At 48.0% G+C, this 22,748-nt stretch overlaps 2 protein-coding genes across 6 annotated transcripts in view; one reads left to right on the top strand and one right to left on the bottom strand.

The window, feature by feature from the left end:
• The window catches only part of LOC127592027 (MAM domain-containing glycosylphosphatidylinositol anchor protein 2-like), a 99,344-nt gene that overhangs the window by 26,564 nt on the left and 50,032 nt on the right, over positions 1-22,748 (top strand). For all 5 annotated transcript variants that reach the window (XM_052052415.1, XM_052052414.1, XM_052052416.1 and 2 more), the window contains 2 exons: positions 10,798-10,937; positions 16,019-16,193. In XM_052052415.1, the coding sequence (XP_051908375.1) occupies positions 10,798-10,937; positions 16,019-16,193 (315 nt within the window). The remainder of the gene's footprint in view (positions 1-10,797; positions 10,938-16,018; positions 16,194-22,748) is intronic.
• LOC127592052 (low choriolytic enzyme-like) lies at positions 1,210-3,401 on the bottom strand. The gene is made up of 8 exons (XM_052052470.1): positions 3,189-3,401; positions 3,047-3,065; positions 2,887-2,946; positions 2,645-2,791; positions 2,462-2,579; positions 2,156-2,334; positions 1,983-2,064; positions 1,210-1,618 (listed from the first exon to the last, which is right to left on the bottom strand). Exons 1-8 carry the CDS (start codon positions 3,258-3,260, stop codon positions 1,486-1,488), a joined length of 810 nt encoding a protein of 269 aa, XP_051908430.1. The 5' UTR covers positions 3,261-3,401; the 3' UTR covers positions 1,210-1,485.

Genomic DNA, 22,748 nt, shown 5'->3' with positions numbered 1-22,748 from the left:
TGTTGGAAATACGGAATCACGATCGAATGAGAAATGCAATCTGAATAATCGAGCGTGTTTTGTTGGCTTTCATCCCGCCCCTGTTGCTGATTCAGTCGAAAATAACTGTGGAAAAAGTACATTGGGCAGTCAAATTGTAATCGCATCACGAAATTGGACACACACTCAAACTAGTTGTCGTTTTTAAAGGCAGCCGAGAGAGAAGCATAATTGCTTATAAAGCGTTATTGGACACCGCTTCTTGTGCTAAATCCCTTCTCGGTACACTTTTTAATGCAAACACCACTTGGGGGATGTGGGGGAGAGTCAAATCCTATTCACAGGTTTAAGTGAAGATAACAAAAGGCTTTAGTTGGTGGAATTAGAACATTCCAACCGAGTCATTTTCATCATTTTTTTTTTTTTAAAGGCGCAAAAACGCCGGCTGGAGACGCCGTCTTGTCGCCGAGCGCCAACAACAGGGACCGGCAACAAAAGCCGCTAAATGACTGAAACATTGAGAAACGGCCAACTCAAATGAGATCGACGAAGCCTCATATTGGCTACGGCTGAACTTTAGAAAGCCTTTGGAATGAACACTCCGGATTCCGGCTCATAATAAGCGACGGCAGGAAGAATATGAAAGCCAATAAGGGAGGAAACTCCGGAGCCACATTTTGTACTTTTGAGGTCCAATAAGAGTTCATGTGATGTGGCAGCGGCGGCCATGTTGGCGCGCCTGTCACAGGAATCTTGCAGCGGGTCATTTGGTCATTTGAATTTAATCAGAGCTCCTCAGATGGCGAGGGCGTTGAATAATTTTGAAATAAGAAGAGTGTAAATATTTCCCTCTATCTAGCGCGACAGTGGAAGATTTCAAAGCGTGGAAGAAAAACAAGGAGAAAAAAAGGGAGTGTGGGATGTAGCCGGATGACAAATACAGCGCAATTCTCATCAGGGTGACTGCGAGGTTTACGATTTATGTCCCAACACGTCAGCGGTGCCCCCCGCCCCCCTCCCGCCACCGCACTTTTTCTGCTACTCTACAAATCCCAAACTTAATTACAACAAGGGCTGAGCCATGGAAATGAACTCATTTAGCAAGACATTGCCACATATCTGCCCCCTCCCCACCCGCAACCCCCCCAAAATCTTTTTTTCTTTTCCTTTTTGGCTGGCGTCTAATTAAATTCATTTCTTTGTCACCGTTTTCAAACATTCCCCTAAAACTTTATTTTTTGTGTGTGTGTGTGTGTGTGTGTGTGTGTGTGTGTGTGTGTGTGTGTGTGTGTGTGTGTGTGTGTGTGTGTGTGTGTGTGTGTGTGTGAACTATAACTTTGTTAAGCTGATTGCTTCTTGTTTTTCCGGCTAAGGCGACTGATCAATCAATCAACTGAAAAATGGCAGTGAGAGGGAGTCCTCACTGGAAACACCCAAAAGAAGTCAAGCTACCCATTCTTTTATTTTAAAGTGTCACACGACATGCCACGCGGCATCCTCCGTTTTCTAATTCCAACACTCGTATAGACGATTGATCCGGAGAACATCCAATTCGGACAGGCCCTCCTGTTGGCCGATTTCAACCGAGCCGTCAGGGATGGGGGTCATGGTAACTGCCCCTTGGACTCCAAAGGCGGTCCTACGGATTTTGCGGAGACAAATGTGTCATGACAAACACTGAGGCTCGGGTTGGACACTCACGTGTGCTGTTCATCAGAAAAAGATGATGATATGAATTGTTCACAGTTACTTAGAACATATTTCCCAGTCTTAAGGAAGCTTGTTGTCAGGCTACGATGAAATATTCTCGAGCAAAAGTTTGCCGTCCAGTGCCAGAAAGCTTGGTCTTGGTTTTTCTTCTGTGGCTGCTTTGCTACGTCAGGCACTGGGTGTCATGCACCGGTGCAGGATGCAATGAAAAACTGTGATAAAACGTGATTTGCGGCCGTTTTTGCCGCATCTGCAATCCGTACCATCGTTGGTCGAGTGCGTTTCCGTCTTACCTTTCGTAGTGCATTATGGAGTTGTAGTCGTAGGGGATGTCGAGATTATCCGTGTCCTGCTCTTCAAAGTTGGGCTTGTTAACTGAGGACAGGCAACGAGCGTTACTTAACGACATAAGAGCTCAAGTAAAGGCGCGACTTCACAAAATAAAAGTCGGACGGAGACACTTTACCGTCATCAATGTTCTCCCAGTGGATGAGGATGTGCTCGTCGCGGTCGCTGCGCGTGTGCTCGTGGTAGAAGCCCAGGGCGTGCAGCACCTCGTGCTGAACGATGCCGTGCTGGACGCAGCCGAAACGCTGCAGCGACACCAACTGCCTGCCTCCCTTCCGGCCCAGCGTTGAGAAACACCTGGATTGGGGTTCACACTTGTTGACAAAATTGGTTTTGCTAACTTCTCAGCATGTCGTGATTGTTTGATTTTTTTTTTTTTTAGCACTAGCTTGTCCGCTAAAAGCGCAGATCAGTTTGCACTCACCCGAACCCGGGCTCAAAGTAGAGGTAAGCCTTCTGGGTCCCTCGCCGGATGAACCGGATGCAGGTTCCGGCCTCAATTCCCCGCAGGGCGCCTTCAATGGTATCCCTCTCTAAAATGGCTTTAAAAGGCAAAATGGCCGTTAATTCATGTCAACAATCAACCCGGGTACGAAAACAAAATTACAGTATTGGTTTGCGATGATGTAGGGGATCAGGACTTGGCCGTTGCCGGACTTTGGCCACAGGCAGTACTGTGCGTTCACCGCGCACTTGATGGCGGTCCTCGTTCTCTCAATCATCAAGTCCCCCTCCATCAGGGGTGCCGTCGATGCTAAAAGAAAGCAAAGAATCCATTTGCATCCAGAAACCTCGTCACGGCTGCCATTCCCCCCCCCCCCCCCCCCCCCGCCCCCTTTCAATCCTCACCATTGTTCATCTTCAGGATTGTCTCGGTGATGCTTGACTTGTCCCGTTCCCCAGAGTTGTCTAAGAAAGCAGATGACAATTCGACAGCGGCGACGATACCGATTGATTTCGATTGTTAGGACGGTCGCACGCGGACCGCTCTCACATGCCGGTCACATACCGTTATCGACGGCCGGGTCCTGCGAAGAGAGCGGAAGAGATGATACACTTTAGACGGCGTGGAAATGTGCCGAAGGGTTGCCCGAAGTCCACAAATTGTGTGCGGTGTCCTTTTAGGTCTGTTTTTTTATGTCGGCACTCACCCGGCCAGGTCCCGCATAGCACAAGGTGCCGAGCTGCAGCAAAAGAAGGAACACGGTGGTTCTGAAATCCATTGCGTGTGTCGAGACGGTTTCTCGTTCAGGCGGTCGTCGATGCTGATGATCGGTCCGGAGAAACTTTATGTACAGGCGCTCAAAGGCGTGTTTGGACGTTGCGGAGTCCCTAAACAATCGGGAGTGCCCCGCACACCTCGGACAAACATTGACACAGTGGGGGTGGGGGGGCAAGCTTGTCATGTGTCCACAGGCGGCTGCCAAGCTGCTCAGCATCGCGTTTCAGACATGGAGAAGAACCCGTTGCCAAGTTTGACCCCCCGTGTGACAAATGCGGCCTAGCAACCGAAGCACGGCGCGCTTATCTTTGCCATCTGAGCCGTGCGCGGCGGGATCAATCGCTTGCTTGTTGATGAATGGCAACAAGAAATAGCATCAAGAAATGAAAAAAAAAAGCCTTTCGATGAAAAATACGCACACAAAATAATCAGACGGTCGGCATTTGCAGCTCTGAGTGCAGCCCTAATTTTTGTGCTAATGGAAAGCGATGCGGGGAATGCCGCGTGGCTGATCGCTCCATTAGCCGCCGACACTTTTACAATCGTGGCTTTTGTGCTCATTCCTCAGAGCCGTGAAGAGCGAGCTGCCGCCGCGGAATCGTTCGAGCCGTCTGCGGACGATCTTCACTCGCTTACAAATCAGATGTCATTGTTGCGACTCGAAGCGAGGGGGGGGCACGGCTTTGTTTTAAGGAGACGCCTTCGGTGACTCCCGTCGCGGTGTTGACCGGAGGCGAGAGGGACGCCGTCCCGCTGCCTGTAAAACTCTTTCAGGATCAGATTTCATACGGCAAGGTCGGCGGCTTTCCGACCGGGATCCCGTCGGGGCGGCCTTTTATGAGACGTCGTACGTCATCATAATGTCTCATTTATGATCACGGCTGTGTGTGTGTGTGTGTGTGACATATTCATCTTTTGCGCTCGCAGAGTTAATAACGCTCGTCGATGCACGAGCCATCCATCCGCTTTTACGAGCTTCACGGTCACCCGGGCATCACGTCCAACGGCAGCGTCTCATTTTTTTTCACGCCCCGCCGTGTTTTCCGTCGCGTCTTTTCGAACGGCGAGCGCGCCGGGAGTTTCTCGGGTGTTGATGAAAGTAATGCGTGAAGCAGCAGAGGGCGGGTTCATCGCAGCGCGGTTACTCCCGTCGCGGCGAGTAATTGGAAAGGATTGGACGTGTGTCGCCGTGACGCAGGTCCACGTTCGGTTGGAAGCCGGACAGCAGTTGCCGTCTGGTGAAGTGCGTTCGGTGTCTAATCTTTGCAATTTGTCGTGTTTCTTACAAGGAGGAAAGGGGAAATGTTTTCCCAGCGGCGTCCTTGTTTGGTGCCACCATAATTGCAGGTTCTCCGCGGTCAGAAGGCCAAAGTCGTTGCCGCTCTTCTTTGTTGTTGTTGATGTTGTGGATGGTGGCGGCGCAGTATTGAGGGTTTTTTTTTCCACCTGATGTTGTCATGGCAACTGCAGGAAAATTGTCTCGACATTGTGTCGTCCACAATACATCCCAGGCTTTAAAAAAAATGTTTTAGATCTGTCCATCCATCCATCCATCATTGCTATGTGCACGTGCGTCTGTTTCGTTATGCTTGGTGAAGCAGCATGTGACTCAGTTTAACCCTTTCAGGGACCGCCGTGGTCACTACAGTGGACAGGTTATCATGTTATCAGGTTACAGGTTATTATTGTTGATGCATGAAAGGGCTAAGATGTATTTTTTTTTTTTAATTGCAATTTTTTATTTCATTGCAATGCGTTTCGTACTCATGCAAGATTACGAAACTCATTGCAATGCCTTTGCTCGTCTAAAGTCGGCCGAAATACGTTTTTAAACGGAAAAATGTTGTCAACGTCGAGCGCCAGTGCTCCTGAAATCTGATTGGACAAAGAAGCAACCCAACGAGTTCACCTTAAATTGGCCAACTGATTCGGAAGGTCCTGGGGAGATTAGATGGACATGGCAGGACATTGGAGCTGAAATCGGATTAAAAAAAAAAAAAGATAATAATAAATCCAACATTCACGTCCTGGAAGCAGTAGCGCCGAAAAGCAGTGATGCAATTTCATGGAACAAATGGAGATCCATACGTGCGATAGTGTTTCGCGCCTTGGTCGCCCCGAGAGCTCACCACGAACCGCTCCGCTCAGAGCAATCAGAAACTCAGTCTTGCCACTGCACGGCTAGACCGTGATGGACGAGGCGTCGGCGGCGCGCCGGCGATGACGAGGTAAAACACGGCGAAAGGGCATGTGACGGAGAACAGGTTTAATTATCATCTCTTTTTGACTCCTCCGGGGGACTCGGTGTACTTTATGGATGACGGGACCGGCGAGCTCCCGGATGCGGGCGATGATTGTTTTCCGGCTGATGCATCAGCTGTACGTCGGGGCTTTTATTGAACCGCTGTGACTCATTCGCATCCCACAGCTTTGCTCTTCACATTTCAAAAGAGCACGCCAAAAGCCTTTTTTCCGGGGGCTGAAAAAAACAAAACCAACCCCCCCCACCCCCCACTTGTGTCAACCCTCGAGTGATCGTGATTAGCTCGCTTGCAAACTTTCAAATGAAAACATTTACATTGGTTATTCGTTTGCTGTCAACAATTGTCTGTTTGCGGTCACGAGGCAGCCCGTTTGTGGTCGGAACCCGCCGTGTTGGTCAGAAGACCTTGCGTGCTCCAGGGAGTCTTTTAAAATATGTCGTGGGTGAAGCAGTATGTGGCTCAATATCCGGTGTTTTGTCAATCGTGAACAATTGCCTGCTTGTGCCCATGCCCGGAAGACTTTCCGTATTGCACCCGTGTCTGTTCTGTGCAGTTTCTGGTGAAGCAGCGTGCGCCTCTGTTATCGATTTCATATTTAGCGTATTTGACTGCTTGTCAGAGTGAGCCGGCCTCAACGACATGCGAGACTAAGTAACGTTTGTTGGTGTTTGTGTCGGTCTTCTCTTTGTTTGCCTGGCAGGCTAATGGGTGGTGTCACAATACCGCCAAATGTGTGTCACATTGCGCAACGCCAGCGCCACGGCTGGCTTCCTTTGCTAAGCGCTCAAAGAGATTAGAAATGGCGTGAAGGAAAACAGGAGGTGTTTTGCGGCCGTCCAAGTTTGCGCTGCCGTTTGTGGATTGGCTTTGTAATTATTTGTAGTGTTGTTTTTTTTTTTTTTTAATGTCAATTTGGTGTCAAGGGCGGCCCGGTAGTCCAGTGGTTAGCACGTCGGCTTCACAGTGCAGAGGTACCGGGTTCGATTCCAGCTCCGGCCTCCCTGTGTGGAGTTTGCATGTTCTCCCCGGGCCTGCGTGGGTTTTCTCCGGGTGCTCCGGTTTCCTCCCACATTCCAAAAACATGCATGGCAGGCTGATTGAACACTCTAAATTGTCCCTAGTTGTGAGTGTGAGCGTGGATGGTTGTTCGTCTCTGTGTGCCCTGCGATTGGCTGGCAACCGATTCAGGGTGTCCCCCGCCTACTGCCCGAAGACAGCTGGGATAGGCTCCAGCACCCCCCGCGACCCTAGTGAGGATCAAGCGGCTCGGAAGATGAATGAATGAATGAATTTGGTGTCAATTGGTAAAACTTAGATGGAAAATTTTCCAGGAATGCTGACTGCCCCACCCCAACCCCTAAAAAAGGCGATCCATTAAAAAAAAAATTGCACATTGATTCCCTTCAATTAAGAAGAAAATTGAGTCACAAAGTCTCCAAATATTTTTCGGAGATATTTTTTGGTTTCCTCAGCCAACTGCCCTTCATGTTCAGTCAGCAAAGTGTTCAAAGACTGAGCTGCAACCCCCCACCCACACACCGAGTCACATATCTCCAAGCCAAGGCGTCCCCCGCCACCGTCAGCCATGCACCGCTGTAGGCACGGATAGGACAATCAGCTCACAGGGGGAGTCACAACGTCCAATCGCAAAGACATTTTGTTGGCGGGCAGCGCCCCGAAACTTGAGCGACTTGCCAGATATTCTCCCTTCAGTGAGCCGCCACGAGCTCGGCCCTATCAACTGACAACCGCCGCTTTGGATGCCATCCACGTTTGGACTTTATCCGTCCCCCGCAGATGTCTGATTAGTGTAGCGTAGGGGGGGGGGGGGGGGTGTATGGAGTACCGCGGCGTGGCAGCATGGAATGGTTTGGACGGTGAAACTAACAGCCGATGAGGTGACCATTATCATGAAAATTGCGCTCGGGCGTTGTTGCATTTCAATATGTTTTTTTTTTTGCAACTCGGTCACCCCAAATGTTTTTTTCGAGGAGCTGCAAACATGTTGTGGTCAAGGAGTGGCTCACGTTTCATTTTGTCAATGTGGCCACAAAGAGAAAAGAAAATTTGGGCGGGTCAACTTTTTTTTTTTGCATTTGGCAAAATACATGATCACCATATCAATGCTGCCGACATAATGACACATCATTCCAATTCCTGGTGGGAGGAGCTTGTATGACAACAAAGGCGCGAGGGCTCAGTAAGGCAACATTTGCGAAACGAGATGCGCCTGACGATTTTGGTGAAGCAACGTGCGGCTCATTTAGCGAAGTTGTTTTTCTACTCCCCCGTTGAGAGTCGCTGTCAATATTTGTCATCACAAGGCGGCTCATGTTTATGTGCGCGCAGCTTTTCTTTTAGACCGAAGACCTTGTTTGTTTGTTTGTTTTTTGCCTTATGCCGTATGTGGATATGGCTCATGGTGCTTTTTGTGCTCCCCACACTTGCATTGTTTAATTGCTAGTCGCCGGATGTTTTCTCCTATTCATGCTCCTAGGATGAAAATGATAAAACAACTGTTGTTTCTCGTTTTGGTTATTTTGCTACAGTCATCGTCTCGGGCCACAGGCTGCATCGCCAACTCCAAAGACAAAGTCCTTGTTATCTGCTGACATGTGGCTGCCAGTTTGGGTACATTTCCATTCCCAGCTGTGTGGCGCCACAATGAAGTTGTCCTCTAAAATACGACCCCACTCACGCCTCCACGGGGGCCGTCGCAGCAGAACGTTGGCAGCTTGGTAGTAACAAAGTGTTATTTGTTTTGTTTTTGTGCGTGTATGCTAAAAATAGTACCGCCCTGCCCAACGGGCGGTCCAAAAACTCTTCCGCCGAGTAACTACCGTTAAATCAAGTGGCCATTTCGCTGTCTGGTGTTTGTGCAAGAGTGACCGTAAAGCGCCGTCGTGCGCTGGCCGCCCTGCGCCCCTTTATGAACGTCTGCATTGTCGGCCTGATGGATGATCCGCGCTGATAGCGCCCGGCCCGGATCCATACGGAGTCTCATTTACAATAACAGCGCCGAGGCAGAGGAGTGCAGGCGAGTGCATTACAGTGCGTGATCAATAGCGCCTGACAAGGCCTGATGTAATAATACGTATGCCCTGCTGGCAAGATGTTTAAACGCATGCATGAGGCCCTTCTCCATTAGCTAGAAGGCCTCGCGTGGTGACAACTGTGAGACAAACTATTCATTTTATGCGTCGCGCTCAAGTCAGATACCGAGAGCACCTCGCGCTCGATTACCGTAGGCCCGCCTCCTCGTCAAACGGCCCGAGGGCCTTTAGCTGCATATCGGAAAATGCAGTGGTGCCAGTCATGGCGGAGGGTGAACAGCGAGGTTCGTTTGAGACTGGAGGTCGCTGGTCTCAAAGTCAAGGCCCGGGGGCCAAATCTGGCCTGCCATGTCATTTTATGTGGCCCGCCAAAGCAAATCAAGCACGTCAACGTCCATGATGCTCGCTGACGTCGGAACCGAAATTTCAAATTGTCATACAGTATATAATCTATAATAACAGAGAATTTGCAAGTATTTTTCTCCTGACCAAATTAACGTCAACAATGTTTAACCCTTTCAGGGACGGCGCTTACCACGGTGGAGAGCCAGGGTGCATGAAAGGGTTAAATAAGTCATTATTCTTGACTTGTGATTTTAAAACTAGTAATCCATCAATTTGTTGTGCGCTCTCTCTGGAATATGTGGAGGTGATGAAACGTTTGTATGGTTTCGCATAAATTCGCAGTCACAGCGGCCCTCCGAGGGAATCCGAGACCACAATGTGGCCCACGACAAAACTGAGTTCGACAGCCCCTGCGGTAGTTGTTTCGTCTATAAGATTCGCGCCTTCGCTAGCACGACACAAAAGGTGTTCCACTCGGTCCACCAAAACGATGCGGATGGTCAAAGTACGAGCAATAGCGGGGATTTGCTTTTCTATATGACAAGCCAGTGGAGTGGAGCCTTTATCTTAATTCAAGCAAATGACGTCACGAGAATCTCCTGCTGCTTCTCTGCTTGTTTGGTTGTTGTTGTTGTGTGCACTTGTGTGTGCCGCTAAAGGGTTTTTGGTGTTCAAGGAAGTGAGTGGGAGTGACGCCACAACCCAAAATAGACACGATTATGTAAATGTTTCCGCATACACACCGAGTCAAACATGCATTTTCGCGTCCATTTGTAACGATGCTGTTCAGTGACCGCCACTTTGATGGCAAAAATAACAAGCAACAACTTTTGTGCATCTTGTTATATTTGTTGTGCCTCACATTTTCGAGGTTAGCGGGTGGAGGCTCGGAGATTTGGAATCGTGGCATCGGATCGGGGTTAGGAGGCGTTTGCGTGTTTGGATTGCAGGTTTGGGTTATGTAATTACTCTCGGTGTGCACACAACACCATTCGATCTGGTTATAGCTGTAATGTTTGTCATGATTATTATTGTTGCTGGCGTCTCTCCAAATCCGATGGCACAATTTTGGTAAATGCCATATTTTTTTATTCCAAGTCAATGCTACTTTTATGTCCTGTATGCCAAAATAAGAGTAACATCTTAAAGTGCCTACGCGTCGACAGCGGAGCTGTCAATATGGCAAATGATATGAGTAATGAAACAAAGCCGTTTTTAACGACACGTTGGGAAACGACATCTTAATGACAGCGATTTGTTTCACTGCTCGGAGCGCAGGGAGAGGGGTAGGGGGGTGGGGGGGGTGGAGGAAGGGTCGGATGCGAGAAGAGCATCTCCTCGCCGCGAAAGCCCGTCTGCGACTGCAAGCGCATCATTGTGGCCATTATGTGAGTTTAAGCGAGGCGTGTTTGTCGCTGTAAGCTTCTTTGTGCGTGAAGAATATGATGTATGCGTTTGTGTGCACAGCTTGGGGATCATTAATTAGGGGCGTTTCTCTGACTTCTCCTCCAGGACTCGTATAGCGTGCAGGAACAGACGCGGGCTCATTGGACTAAATGGCATTCGCACTTTACTGGACTGCTGCCCTGGGGTCTTGTTACCAAACCCCCCTTTTGTTTTAAGTGGCAGCCTCGCATGAAGCCCCCTCGCCGCGAGGCCTTATCACGCCCGCTAGCCACTAACACCGGAGAATTTGCATTTCGGGATCGGAAGGTGTGCTGATAGTTTCCATTTTTTTTAATCATCTGTCTTGGAGCTAAATGTATGTTAGTCATATAGAGGGTCAAGCGTTGCATATTTGTCAACCCCTTCCTCCCCTGAAGGACGTTCGGGGGGTCCCAAGCTAACAATATGTTTCTGCTCCTCGTCTCCACAGCCCCCCCTACGGTCCGCATCATTCACTCGGGTCACGCGTGCAACGTGGAAGAGGAGCGACACACGGAGCGTGTCTACACCATCCGCGAGGGAGAGACGCTGGAGTTGAGCTGCCTAGTGACGGGGCATCCTCGGCCGCAGGTGAGCCGCTAGTCGCTGTGTCAAAGCGGCGAGCTAAAATCGTGGAGACCGTGGCGTATCAGGGCGTAAAGAAAATGGAGTGCCGCAACAAAGTTTTGTCTTCTTTGCTCAGCTCGCAAATGTCACATAACGGTGATCGGTAGCCAGGTGAGCTGTGATTGGTCGTTACCTGAGCAACGATGATGTCATTTTCAGTCGACAGCAAGTGGCAAAATGGCCGGGAATTTGTTTTCCCCTAATTTATATCCCACAAACATTATATTAATCAGAATCTTGTTTTTCGACTTATGGAGTGGAGGGGGGGTGGGCGCATGTTACATGTTGTAAGGACAATTTTTCACTTGACTGCCCCTTTAACACCCTTTTAGCGTCAGAGTAGCACTGCGGCTTGTTTTTGTTTTTTTGGGGGGGGTGGGGGGCTGCACACAGCCAATCGGACCGCTCGCAGTTAAATGCCAGCTAACTTAGTCCATTTAGAGACAAATGTCAGCCGTCATCACATTTACAAACACTGGCAGAATGTACACACGCTAACCTTTTGAACACTCACCCGACGTTGCTTCCAATTTGCTCGCCGGCACACCCCAAATCATGCGGGGAACCGTGCTGTAAATCTTTACAGCAGCAAGCTCATTTGCATTCATTTACATAAACCCCCCGTCACCACCACCACCACCAATTTGGTCGATAGTACACATCCCGAGCAGAGAGAATATTGATTTTCTTTTTTTTTTTTTCTTTTTTTTTTGGATACTGCAAGAAAATTGTGAGGCTGCTTTTTAATTGCTGGTCATCACGTTTTGTGTGCGAGAAATGTTGCATTTATTTGTGTTTCCTCTTTTGGTCAATTGGTGGTTCTTTTCGGGGGGTCTCGACCTGGGTCTGGTTCATCTATTTAGTTTTTTTTTTCAGCATTCCACCTGTTCCTTTTTCATCTGTTTTTTTTTTTTGCGGCATGTGTTACTTTTTGGTGCTCTGCCTGTTCTGTCTTATTCGTGGATTTTTCTTTTCAGAGCTCTGCATGGCCTGTTTGATCTGTAGATGTTTTTTTTCCAGTTAGCTTCCCCCTTTGACATTCCTTTTCTCCGCTCGGTTTTGTTTGACCCGCTACGTCGCTTTTACCTGCTTTACCAAGATGCTTTTCACCCATGGAATTTGTTTTTTCCTTTTCCGACACTTTTCCTTATGAGTTTGACTCCATGTAAGCAATCACACGTTGCTTTTCAGTCTCACGTAGCCGAGCAAAAAAAAAAAAAAAAAAACAAAGAAAAAAAAAAGAAAGGGGTAAACCTCTTCATTTGGTCCTCTCTGATTTGGACCGTTCGTCCTCGGATGACTACTGCTCTTTGAGTCGGCGATGATGAAGCCAACTGCCCTCGTCTCCTTTTGACCTGGCTTCCATCCATTATGTCCACACGGCCATGTTTGACTACCTGCCTCATACAGCCTGCCACCGCACACTGCAAACACATTTTCGCTCTTTTTTTTTTTTTTTTTTTGTCTCCCCGCGCGTCTTCTGTTTCAATTATTCTGCGTCCAGATTCAACTCACGCCGCCACGGGTCAGCGAGTACAAATAGGCCGACCTCTGGCCTTTTGGATATTTCACTCGGAGACAGACTTGTCGGCGTATGTGATCTGTTTCCTGAAAGTTCCCAAGCCGCTCGGCCTTCGGCGGCGGTGTCAACGGGTGCTTCCTTTATTTGAACGCCTAGTCAACCGTTCTTATTTTCGCGGCGGGCCTTGTGAGCGTCCTCAAAAGGCGCCGCGCTTTACTCTCAACCTTCGCTCGCTATTCAACCTGCAGTGCAAAGCCTCGGCGTTACCCAAAAAATTAATAAATAGTAAGATCGCGAAAGGTAACATTCAGCCTCAGCTAGCGTTCCTCAATCGATGTTTCTTTTTCAGCGCGCTAGCCGCTCCGACTTTTTGTTTTCCGTTCCAGCGAGCCGTGTTGTCCGTCGATGTTGCTTTTGTTCAATTTTCCATCTCGCCATAAATGTTTCAGCTTTTTTTTTTTTTTTTGTGACATCCTTGTCTGTTTTAATTCAGAGATGTTTCTTTTCCGCACTTTCTGTTCCGGCTTCTTTTTAAACACTCAGCGCAATTTGATGCTTTTTCTTTCCCCCAAAAATCATTGTCATCGATTTTTTTTTTCCTTTCAACACTCTATCTGGTCATTTTCAACCCCCACGCTCCTCATTTCTTTTCATTGCTGTTTTGTCCATAACTCATTCACTCCCAAAGACGGTTTTAAACGTCTTTTCAGACATGGTCCAGAATTGTCTGGTACTAAATGAGTTAAATATTTTCTATTCTGTGCTCTCCCTGGTCTCGCCATTGTTGTTTTCATCTCCTATTTTATCACCGTTTGTGTTGCACCCATTTCCGCCTCGGTCGCGCACCCGCATGACACCGCGCCACCGACTCAATGGGTTGCAACTTGACGTATTACCAGCACGTCGGGCCGCCGTGTGTTTTGATTTCCTCCCGACAAGTCGGGCACATCCAGATATCCAGATCTCCATTGGACCATGTCGCAAAAGGGTCGGGGGCCGCTATTCCGTTAATATAGACCTGTCGTCCCTGCGCTCGCGCTCTGTAATTTGCAACCCGCTCTTCGCCGCGTCTGATCGGTTGATTGTGATGCTTGGCCACAGTCGGCTATGTGGCTGAGTGGCACGAACCACCGCGGGGTGCCTAAAAGGAAACGCGGTGAGCAATTAGGGAAGCGTCACACGGCCGGGTTGAAGGGGCATGGGGGGGGTGCGTTGCAGCAGGAATTATGGGAGATTCACCGGCAGCGGATGCGTGCTGCCGCATGCCGCGCCGCCATAAGAGCAGACGTCGGGCGCATTTCAATTAGCCCTTGCCGGGGCATCGCGGCACGCGCCGGCCTCAGCCGCCGCTCGGACTAATCTGGGCTGGCTTGCGCTTTCTCCATAAGCGAATGTTGATCCTTCTGTTGCAATGTTGGAATTAAATTAGGGTGGCATTGTCGACTTTACTGTTGCACGCAGGAAGGAAAGTGCTGTCATGTTTTGTGTGTGTGGTTTTTTTTTTTTTTTTTTTTTTTTTACAGCAGTGGTTCTCAAGCTGCGGTCTGGATATGTGGCTTTTTATGAAGCGTGACATGAATATTTAGGTTGAAATGTAAAAACAATCAATAATTCACATGGCATTTAGTGGTGCAAACTGGAATTATGTTTCATCGGATTTAGGATTATGTGAGGGGGGGGGGTCATTGAGGGGAGGAAAAGAAATAAAAACATGGAGCCAAAAGGTTTGAGGACCACTGGTTTAAAGCACATAACATACGTCCATCCTTCCGTTTTCCAGAGTACCCGGAGAAAACCCACACAGTCACGGGGGAGAACATGGGGGTTGGGGGGGGCGTTATCATAATAGCAAAAAGAAATAATAAAGCAGCGCTGCCAGTGTTGATGGGAAAAGTGATGATGATGATGATCATCATCATCAGCTTGAATCTCGCCAATCCGCTCTCGGATCAAGAATGTTTTGTGATGCACGACTTAAAAGCCAAGAAGGTCAAACTGTTCTCAGCGGGCATCCTTCTGTCTGGTTCCAGGTGCTCCCATGGAAAAAAACAAGAAAAACAAATCCAAATAGCTTGAGGCGAAGTAAACTTCCCAATCTTAGATTGCGAGGTTTCTGCTGAGGTCGACGCAAGCCGGTTTCCTTCTGGATTTGAGATCCTTCTGTGCGTGCGTGAAGGCGGTGCAGAAATTCCTAAAAACTTGTAATGTATGCCGTTCGAGTTCAACTTTTGCTGAACTGGCGCCGTTTCCACCGGTTAGCATCGATCATTTGCTGACTTGGTGTTTTATTTTGTCTTTCTTCACTGCGCGGAGTGCTTTTTTTCCGTCTTCGTGGCTTTGAATCGGGCCACGAGATGTATTCTCTCTTCGGGGTGCTCATTTAGAGCCCTTTTTATTTTTAATGGTCACAGATGCTCTTAAATGTTGCTGTGGGACACGCAGAGTGTGGCGGGCGCAGCGTTTGCTTATTGCACAAAAATGAGATTGTGCTGTGCTCGGGGAAGTCGGACTATTTGGAATTCAGAGACGCTTTTTTTTTTTTCGCCGATTTGTTTCGCTCCTCGTTGGGATTATGAGTCATTTAGTTTAGTTTCTGCAGGGCTACTTATGTTTGTCCTTCAATTTCTTTTTCTTTTTTTGTTTTTTGCTGCTCTAAAGTGTTTCTTAAGTCAGCGGTTATTTTGACGAAGTGGTTTTGTTGACAAAGTTGACTTTTTTTTGGGGGGGGGGGTGCGACCGTGACTGATTTGTCAGCAAATAATTATTTTCGAGTCTCTCCCTCGTTTGTTGCTTCTTTAGGACACGCACGGTCACAACGTTAGCCTCAAACAACTTCTCAACATACCGTCTTTTCGCCTCAGGCTCCATCTGATACAGGGCGACGTTATCAGGATTTCAGAGACGGTCCCGGTCCACCTCTGGCTGGTGCAGACAAGATCCCATAACAACAGAAACGGCAGCAGGAAATTTCCCCCCCCCCGATGGCAGCGACTGCACCGATATCCTTGTTCCATCCGATGCTATCCGCGTTGATGTTATCAGGATGTTGAGATGATGCTAGCGTAGCATCCAGCGAGGAAGGATCCGATTCTAATTTTGCAGACGGTCGTCAGTCAGATGCGATGCGAAGCTCTCCGGGCAAAAGTTAGTCCATCTGCGGCTTACTTAAGGATGAGCCATCGACTGGAGCCTTACGCCGGCTGCCTCCGAACGCGCTCGCCGAGCCCTCGAGCCGCGCTCGTCACACTACCTGTTCATGCCGCGTGCTGTAATGAGGACAAGGGAGGGCCATGATGGAGTCAATTACAAGCCGGTGTTAGGGAGTATTGCGATTTCACCTTTCATTACACAGCCATGCCAGAGGCTAACGGTGGGGAGGGGGGGTTCCCCCTCACTTAGTGAAAGCGAGCGGCGCTCTGAGGTTCTTGCGGTGGGGGGGGGAACGGCCGAGACGTGCAAGTTTTGTGTTCCCGGCAGTCCCGAAAACGGAATTTTCGATGTAACCTGTGTTTTGTGTTTCCAGATCCGATGGACCAAGACGGCCGGCAGCGTGTCGGACCGCTTCCAGGATTCCAGCGTCTTCAACGAGACGCTGCACATCGCCAAGATCTTGAGGACGCAGGGCGGGCGCTACTACTGCAAGGCGGAGAACGGCCTCGGCTCGCCCGCCATCAAGTCCATCCGGGTGGACGTCTACTGTGAGTGAACCAAAACCTTAATGCCGCCAGCTAGTAGCGACCTGCGGGAAAAAAAATAAACAAGAAAAAAAGCTTTACGAGTGTGTTTGTAGCGCTCTAAAATACTCAACAGTGCAGCCAGCAGCGTTTTTTTTATAATGTTGTAACGTTTTAAGGTAAAGTCGCAAAAAATGGCGGGCTGAGATTGTTCCGGGGAACGCTGCGCTATGAGAGACGTCATGGTTGTTTTTTTTTTTTTTTGTGAAGTCTCAGCGAGCAGAGCGAGTCAAAGACGTTGACAGGCGTGGCAGGGGACGAATGCGAGTCGAGCCACTTGGACTCGGAAGGTTCTTAAAACTCATTTTTTGGAATCTCTGGGCAGCAGTCTGTGTCTGTGCATGAAGATCAGCCTCTTATCCTTATGCCACCTCGTACTTTCTTATTTGCAGAGGTCACGTATCGTACTTCCTGACCTAAACCCGACACCTAACTCCAAATCTTTTATCCTCCCAATTTGGGTTTAGGGAATTATGTGTTAGGGTGAAGGTTATCCTCACATTCATCTAATCCTGAAATCCATCATTGGCGTCTCATTCTTCTTCCATCGGATGCCATTTTCCCAATACGAGTAAAGCCACTCTCATTGAGGGGGACGATCCCAGGGGTCAGTTCTGTTCATCTCTGGGAGGGGTGCTTGGTGGAGGAATCAAAAGAGGTCTTCCACTTCGCCTCGCTGACAGTTTGAGGTTGCTCCGGGGGGTGAGTAAATACAAACCAGAAAGCTCTAATTGCGCTCCCAAGGGAGAACTTGGAAGATGAACGCAACGTAAGCCGTAATGGAGTGAGCTTGCATGTCGGAGAGGGAATTTGTATGTGTGTATAAGTGAATGAAGACGTACGGTGTCGAGCCAAATGTGTGCTGGCGGTTGATTACTTGATTTTCGCAGACATCGTACGTCATGAAAGGTAAAAACATTTTTCGTCGTACGTCACTTCGAGTTGAACTTTCACGCGATGTTTTTGCCGTTCAAAACAGAAAGGTACAAGCAAAAAATAGTTTGCGCACCCACACAATTGTTTTTTTCCCCCAAATATTTTTACCAGCGCAGAAATAAGACACATCCAAGATTGTTTGGGTCTGAACATGTGATGAGTATATTTAATCTTTTCACGTTTCAAGAAGATGGTGTCTTTTATTTTGATTCATATTTGAACGAAAGGTGGACTTTGCGATTATTTTTTCACGCCTATTTAATATGACACTGTTGCATGTGGCCTTGCACGCTCGTGACTTCGCCCGAGCAATGTTGCCGTTGTCCCCCGGGGGTGAGGCTAATTGATGGGCTATTCTTAGCAGCTTTGCGTGTACATTGTTTTTTGTTTTAATTAATTAACGCTAAAACTGCTGTCCCCAACAACAGTAATTTGATACATGAGCATGTTTTTTTTATTATCATGCCACGCAGAACATAGCTTTGGGAGTGATCATTCTGACATCGCAGGCACGCCAGTGTCAGGTCACACATGTCTTTCATGACTCGCGGAACAAACTGGTCTGTTCCGGTTGTTTTAGAAGACCTTGGTTAGCATTGCACTAGCCTGGTTCAAGAAGCCAAGCGGCAAAAGACATAGGAAGTCTTATCAAAGCAAGCATCATGGAACTTGACATGCTTGATTTGCTTTCGCGGGCCACATAGAATGACATGGCGGCCCAGATCTGGCCCTCGGGCCTTGACTTTGACACCTGTGTTTTCGTAGGTTTTGCCGCCGCCCCTGCGAATCCAGGCCCTTTGGTTTCGGAAGAATCACTTCCCCAGATTTTATTCATATATGCGGCTATTATTAGATCAAAGCCAGCTTCATAAAGGCGTGACTCAGCATCAATAGAAATCAAAGGACATTTCGACGGCAAGATGGATGGCGGATGGAGGCGCGATGACACGGGAAGCCATCATTGACGCTGATAACCCAAGCCGGCGGCCCGCGGGAGCCCGATGATTGCTCGGCCGCCAACTCTGCGCTAACGCATTTAGTCCAACAAAGTGCATTTTCTACCTGCTGACACCTCTGTTGTTTGCGCTCCGTGGGGGGAGGGGGACGGTCCGGAGCAAAGTTAATAAAACAAACTGGCCCCAACTCTTAAAACGGATCGATCCTGAGCTTATGGGGCTCCTGTTATTTATTTATTTATTTATTCCCTCCCCATGCCAGGGGCTCGTTTCGTTTTCCTTTGATTTTGTCCGGCGTGCATTTTGCCGCAGCGGCTAATGTTTGGCTGATTGAAGAAGGGCTTAAGAGTTGTGCGCGGGGGGGGGGGGGGGGGGGGGGGCAGCCGGCTCATTTCAAGCTCCGGGAGCTCATTGACCACTACAGCTCAAGGAGGTTTGCAGCGGCGAACGTGAGTTCCCGAAGGGGATTCGGTCAAAATGCAAACACTTTTTTTTTTTAAGTCAGAGCAGGAGGTGGGGGTGACAGTGTGTTTAATCCACTTGATCTGTTTTATTGGCAGCCAGGGCGAGGGAGAAGCGAACGGACGCCGGCGAAGTGACGCCCGTCAAATTTGGCACAATGCTGCATAATTCTGACGTCTTAGCGGGGAAACAATGCAAACGCAAAAGCGGTTTGTTTAGTCAAACAGAACTAATCCAAATGAGGAGTGACTATGCTCAGTGCACACATGCTTAATACCAGGTTGGGGGGAGGGGGGTCTTAACCCTTTCGTTGGACTGCGGTTGCTACAGTGGACAGCTTATCATGTGATCAGGTCATATGGTGCATGAAAGGGTTAATTCCTGATGCAACATCTTCGAACGCTCGTCTGGCGTCAATGACATGGTGAACTGGTGTGCATGCGCTCCATTCGAGGCCATTAAAATTCAGGCCGCAAAGCCGGTTTTGCTTCGCATCATGAATTTTTGTTGGCACGTCGACCATAATTGGTCTCATCAAAAAGTCCCACGCTGTAAAAAATGAGCAGGAAGTAAGCAGTTTTGTTTTGCGTCAGCCACTTTTAGGTTCTTTTTGCTCGTTTTTGTCGTTTTCAGGTGTCCTTCAAAGGCAAAGATGTCTTCGGGTTTGTTTTCAATCGCTACCGAACCCACAAAAAAAAAAGTCTTGGAAAGCCATGCCCCATTTCGTCCATTTCCGCAGCTACTTAGCCAGACCTCGAGATATGATCCCATTTCTACCAAATTGGAACCTAATAAAAATACAATTTTAATTCTGAACATGAGGAACGTCATCTGTCAAGAGTAAAACACACCCCCATAAAACCAACAACAAAAACACAGCAGATGTTTTTGCACGATTCCGTCCTATTTTTGAAACCTTTTGGCGGAATCAAAATTTTTGACAAGCCCGCCAAGCCGCACCTTCCAAGTCTCCTGATAGATGTTGGAGAAGATGCGCGCAAAGTTTCTCTTAAGTGCTTTTGGATGTAAATGAGGGCGGCGTGATAAATGCGACGGCGCGGATGGAGTGATCCGAGCCTCGTCTGGATGCCATCCTACCGTGGATCGCAGCATTCCGCCTACATTATGGAAATGTTTGCTTAATGGAGGTAACGGCGCTTCATGACTGCCCATTAGTCTCTCAAGGACTTATCAGAGGATTGTCTCGACCTCACTTCCTCTTTTCTAATTGACTGTATTTGTGTCCGATATGCTAATGAGATTAACGCCAGCATTTTGATTATTTTTTTTCCCCCCTACACTTGATTTTTACCCTCCATTTGTTCTATTTAGCATTTAGTTTGGCCTGGAATGACTCCAAATGACTTGCTGAGTTTGATTTCTCATCCATAGTTTTAGAATTAAGAGTTGAAACAAGTTTTCTGCTTCGTTTGGGGGATTTTACATGTGAATGCAATTAGTTTGTTGAATCTTTGTTTGTATTGTGCTTTGTTCACTTTTGAAGTATTTGAGTTTAATCCTTTTCCTCGTATTTTGTTTTTTAAACATTTGAGGGTTTATATTTTGTTTTTATCATTTGGATTTTTTTCTGTTCTTTATTTTGTCCATTTTTTGTTTTGTTCTTCTTTTGCTTTTTGTTTAAAGTGTGGTTTTCAGTTTCACGTTTTTTGTGTGTGTGTGTTTTGTGTTAATTTGTTTTTATTCTTCTGCTCTTTGTTTTTTTTTGGCCAAGTTGAATTTGATTTTATTTTGTTCTATTTGTATTATTTGGTCATTGTTATGACTCTTTGTTTGGTTTGTATTGATTTATATTTATTTTTCATTTGCGTTTTGGTCATCGTTGTGTTTTGAATGGCTGGCAGAATGGATGTTCTGTTTCGTCCACGGCTTAAAATTTTTATAGAATCAATTTTTTTCCCCCCACTCTCAATCCACAACAGTCCCTTTTTTTTAAACATTCCCTCTTTTTCTTGGGGGCTTTTCCTGGAAGTGACTTCCTCCTGGCCTCAGTTGAGATTGGCTCCGGTTTCCTCCTCGCCTTTGCCTAATGAATAATTACAAGCTAGCGCTTGCGCTAGACCGCATCGTAACTTCGTTCGCTGCAAAGCGGCGATACGCATTCATGCAGTTACGAGCCACTAAGTCTGCACCAATTAAAAGCGCATTAAAGGCTTCCCGCCTTTTTGTTGGTCAACATAATCTATTTGATGATGCACGCTAATGGAATAAAAGCACATTTATCGGCCGATCGCGATGCCCACTGTTGATGCGCACGCTCTTTGGGGAAAGTGGAGGAAGCGCGCTGCTTTTGGTTGTGGAATACTGCGTTTCCGTAAATAATTGGCTGCGGGCGTGAATGTAGTCGATTGAAGCAGGAATTTATGTCAATGAGGTGTCTGGCTTGATAAAGTTTATGTTGGCTGAGATGTGAACTGTGTTCTAATGGCTATTCCGGTTTGCCTCGCTGCATGGTTGCGAGACCACGCCGACGTCTTATTTCGTTGTTGATCGCACATTTTATGAAGTCATTCTTTGGAGCCTAATCTGTGAGCTATCATGTGATGCATCGATTTAGTTTTGCACCAGCTGCACGGTCGAAAGATTGTCGCAAGGTCTATTTTTTGGTTTGTAGTCAATTTGACAAAATTCGTCACTGTGTTTGTCGTTTAAGATGCGAGTTGTTCTCTTACAGGTTTGCATTTTGCTGCACAGCCATGAGATCCTGATGGTGTTTTTGTTTTGTCGGTTTTATTGATTCACTGTGATATGCATAGTCTATCCAATCCACCCCCACCCCCCGCCACCCACACCCCTCTACAGCCAGCTATGTGAACCGCTGCAGTAGCAATCGCCACGACCGATAGTCAACATTTGCCAGCGACTTGCCGCGGCTCCGTTTCTGCGCGGCCGCCATATTTGGGGATCCGACCGAGTCAGCGCTTACCCCCCCAACCCCCACCCCACCCCACACCTCCCCGCCCTAGGAGAGCCACATTGCCCAAGATATCTCGCTCACGCAGGTGGCGGCATCATCATCATCATCAGAGCGGGGCCTATCGTTCACCACGACTGTTACAAAAGCACATCCATCCGCGGATAGACGTGGCGAGCGGGTTATTGCGGAGATAGAGGTCAGTGCTGGCGAGATGGAAAATTACCGGCTTGGATTCATGTGTTCCATCAGCACGCCGGGTGGAAGTTATAGATCACTAATAGTGCTTATTAGCCTTTTGACCAGCATGGTGGTAATGCATTCGAGTGTGCGCGCGCTCACACACACACACACACACAGACGCAAAGCTGTCCGCCGTATCACATTTAAGATTGCGGCCGTATGATTTCTCGACGCGTGACGCGCCAGTCGCTCCATTGCCGTTTGTCATCTTTAGCCGGCCTGCGCCGTGCATGAGCGTGCGTCATTTAGTCTAGACTGGCGTCGCATTCATGAAAGAGTAACCGAGTGGACCATTGAGCAGAGTGCACTCTTGCGTTCTCTTCCTATTTACAGTATCTGGGAGGGGGGGGGGGGAGTGTTTTTCTTGCGAGCGGTGCCAAAGATTTGAATCTTTCGCTTCTGTTATTGGATCAGCAAATGCACGAAACCTTGAAAATGACCGTGAATGGAAACTATTCAAATGATGTTTGGTGACGTAACTCGATGAGAAAACTGCGGCAAAGAACGCCGCAGCTCCCCGGATTCGTTTTAGCTTTGCGCTTGCCGCCAAACGGTGAGACTGTGACGTGTCGATTTTGTCTGTCGTGTGTTTGACGAGTAAAACGTCAAGCTTTTGACCGATATTGTGTCGTGCATAGTTCTTGTGACGTATCGCGGTTTTGCCGCAATTCATCGACGATCGCCGTATCGTGATATTAATCCCCTGGCAGGGAACGCTCAAGATTTGACGGCGTCGTATGATTTGCGTTTTCTATTCTGATTCATCTCAGCGGATCAGACCAGCGAAAAAGAACGAAATCAAAGTAAGGAAAAAAGGGGGAGAAATACTGCGCTAGAAGAACACCCAAGAGGCGACAAAGGGAGAAGAAGAAGAAGAAGAAGAAGGTCTGCTGTCGGCGTGGTGCTGGCGTACATGAAAGGAAGTTTTGATGTGATAATGAAGCACCTTTCTTGAGTCCTTCATCCCAACCTGTCTGCCTATTTGTCCGA

This window comes from Hippocampus zosterae, chromosome 19 (genome assembly GCF_025434085.1).
Source record: "Hippocampus zosterae strain Florida chromosome 19, ASM2543408v3, whole genome shotgun sequence".
In the NCBI taxonomy this organism is placed as follows: domain Eukaryota; kingdom Metazoa; phylum Chordata; class Actinopteri; order Syngnathiformes; family Syngnathidae; genus Hippocampus; species Hippocampus zosterae.
This window is presented reverse-complemented; position numbering and strand designations above follow the sequence as displayed.

Coding starts and splice junctions, on each gene's coding strand:
- LOC127592052 (XM_052052470.1), bottom strand. CDS start 3,260: ATGGATTTCAGAACCACCGTGTTCCTTCTTTTGCTGCAGCTCGGCACC. Junction 2,580..2,644: donor CATCATCGCAAACCAATACT/GTAATTTTGTTT, acceptor TGCCTTTTAAAG/CCATTTTAGAGAGGGATACC. Junction 2,065..2,155: donor CTGGGAGAACATTGATGACG/GTAAAGTGTCTC, acceptor GCCTGTCCTCAG/TTAACAAGCCCAACTTTGAA.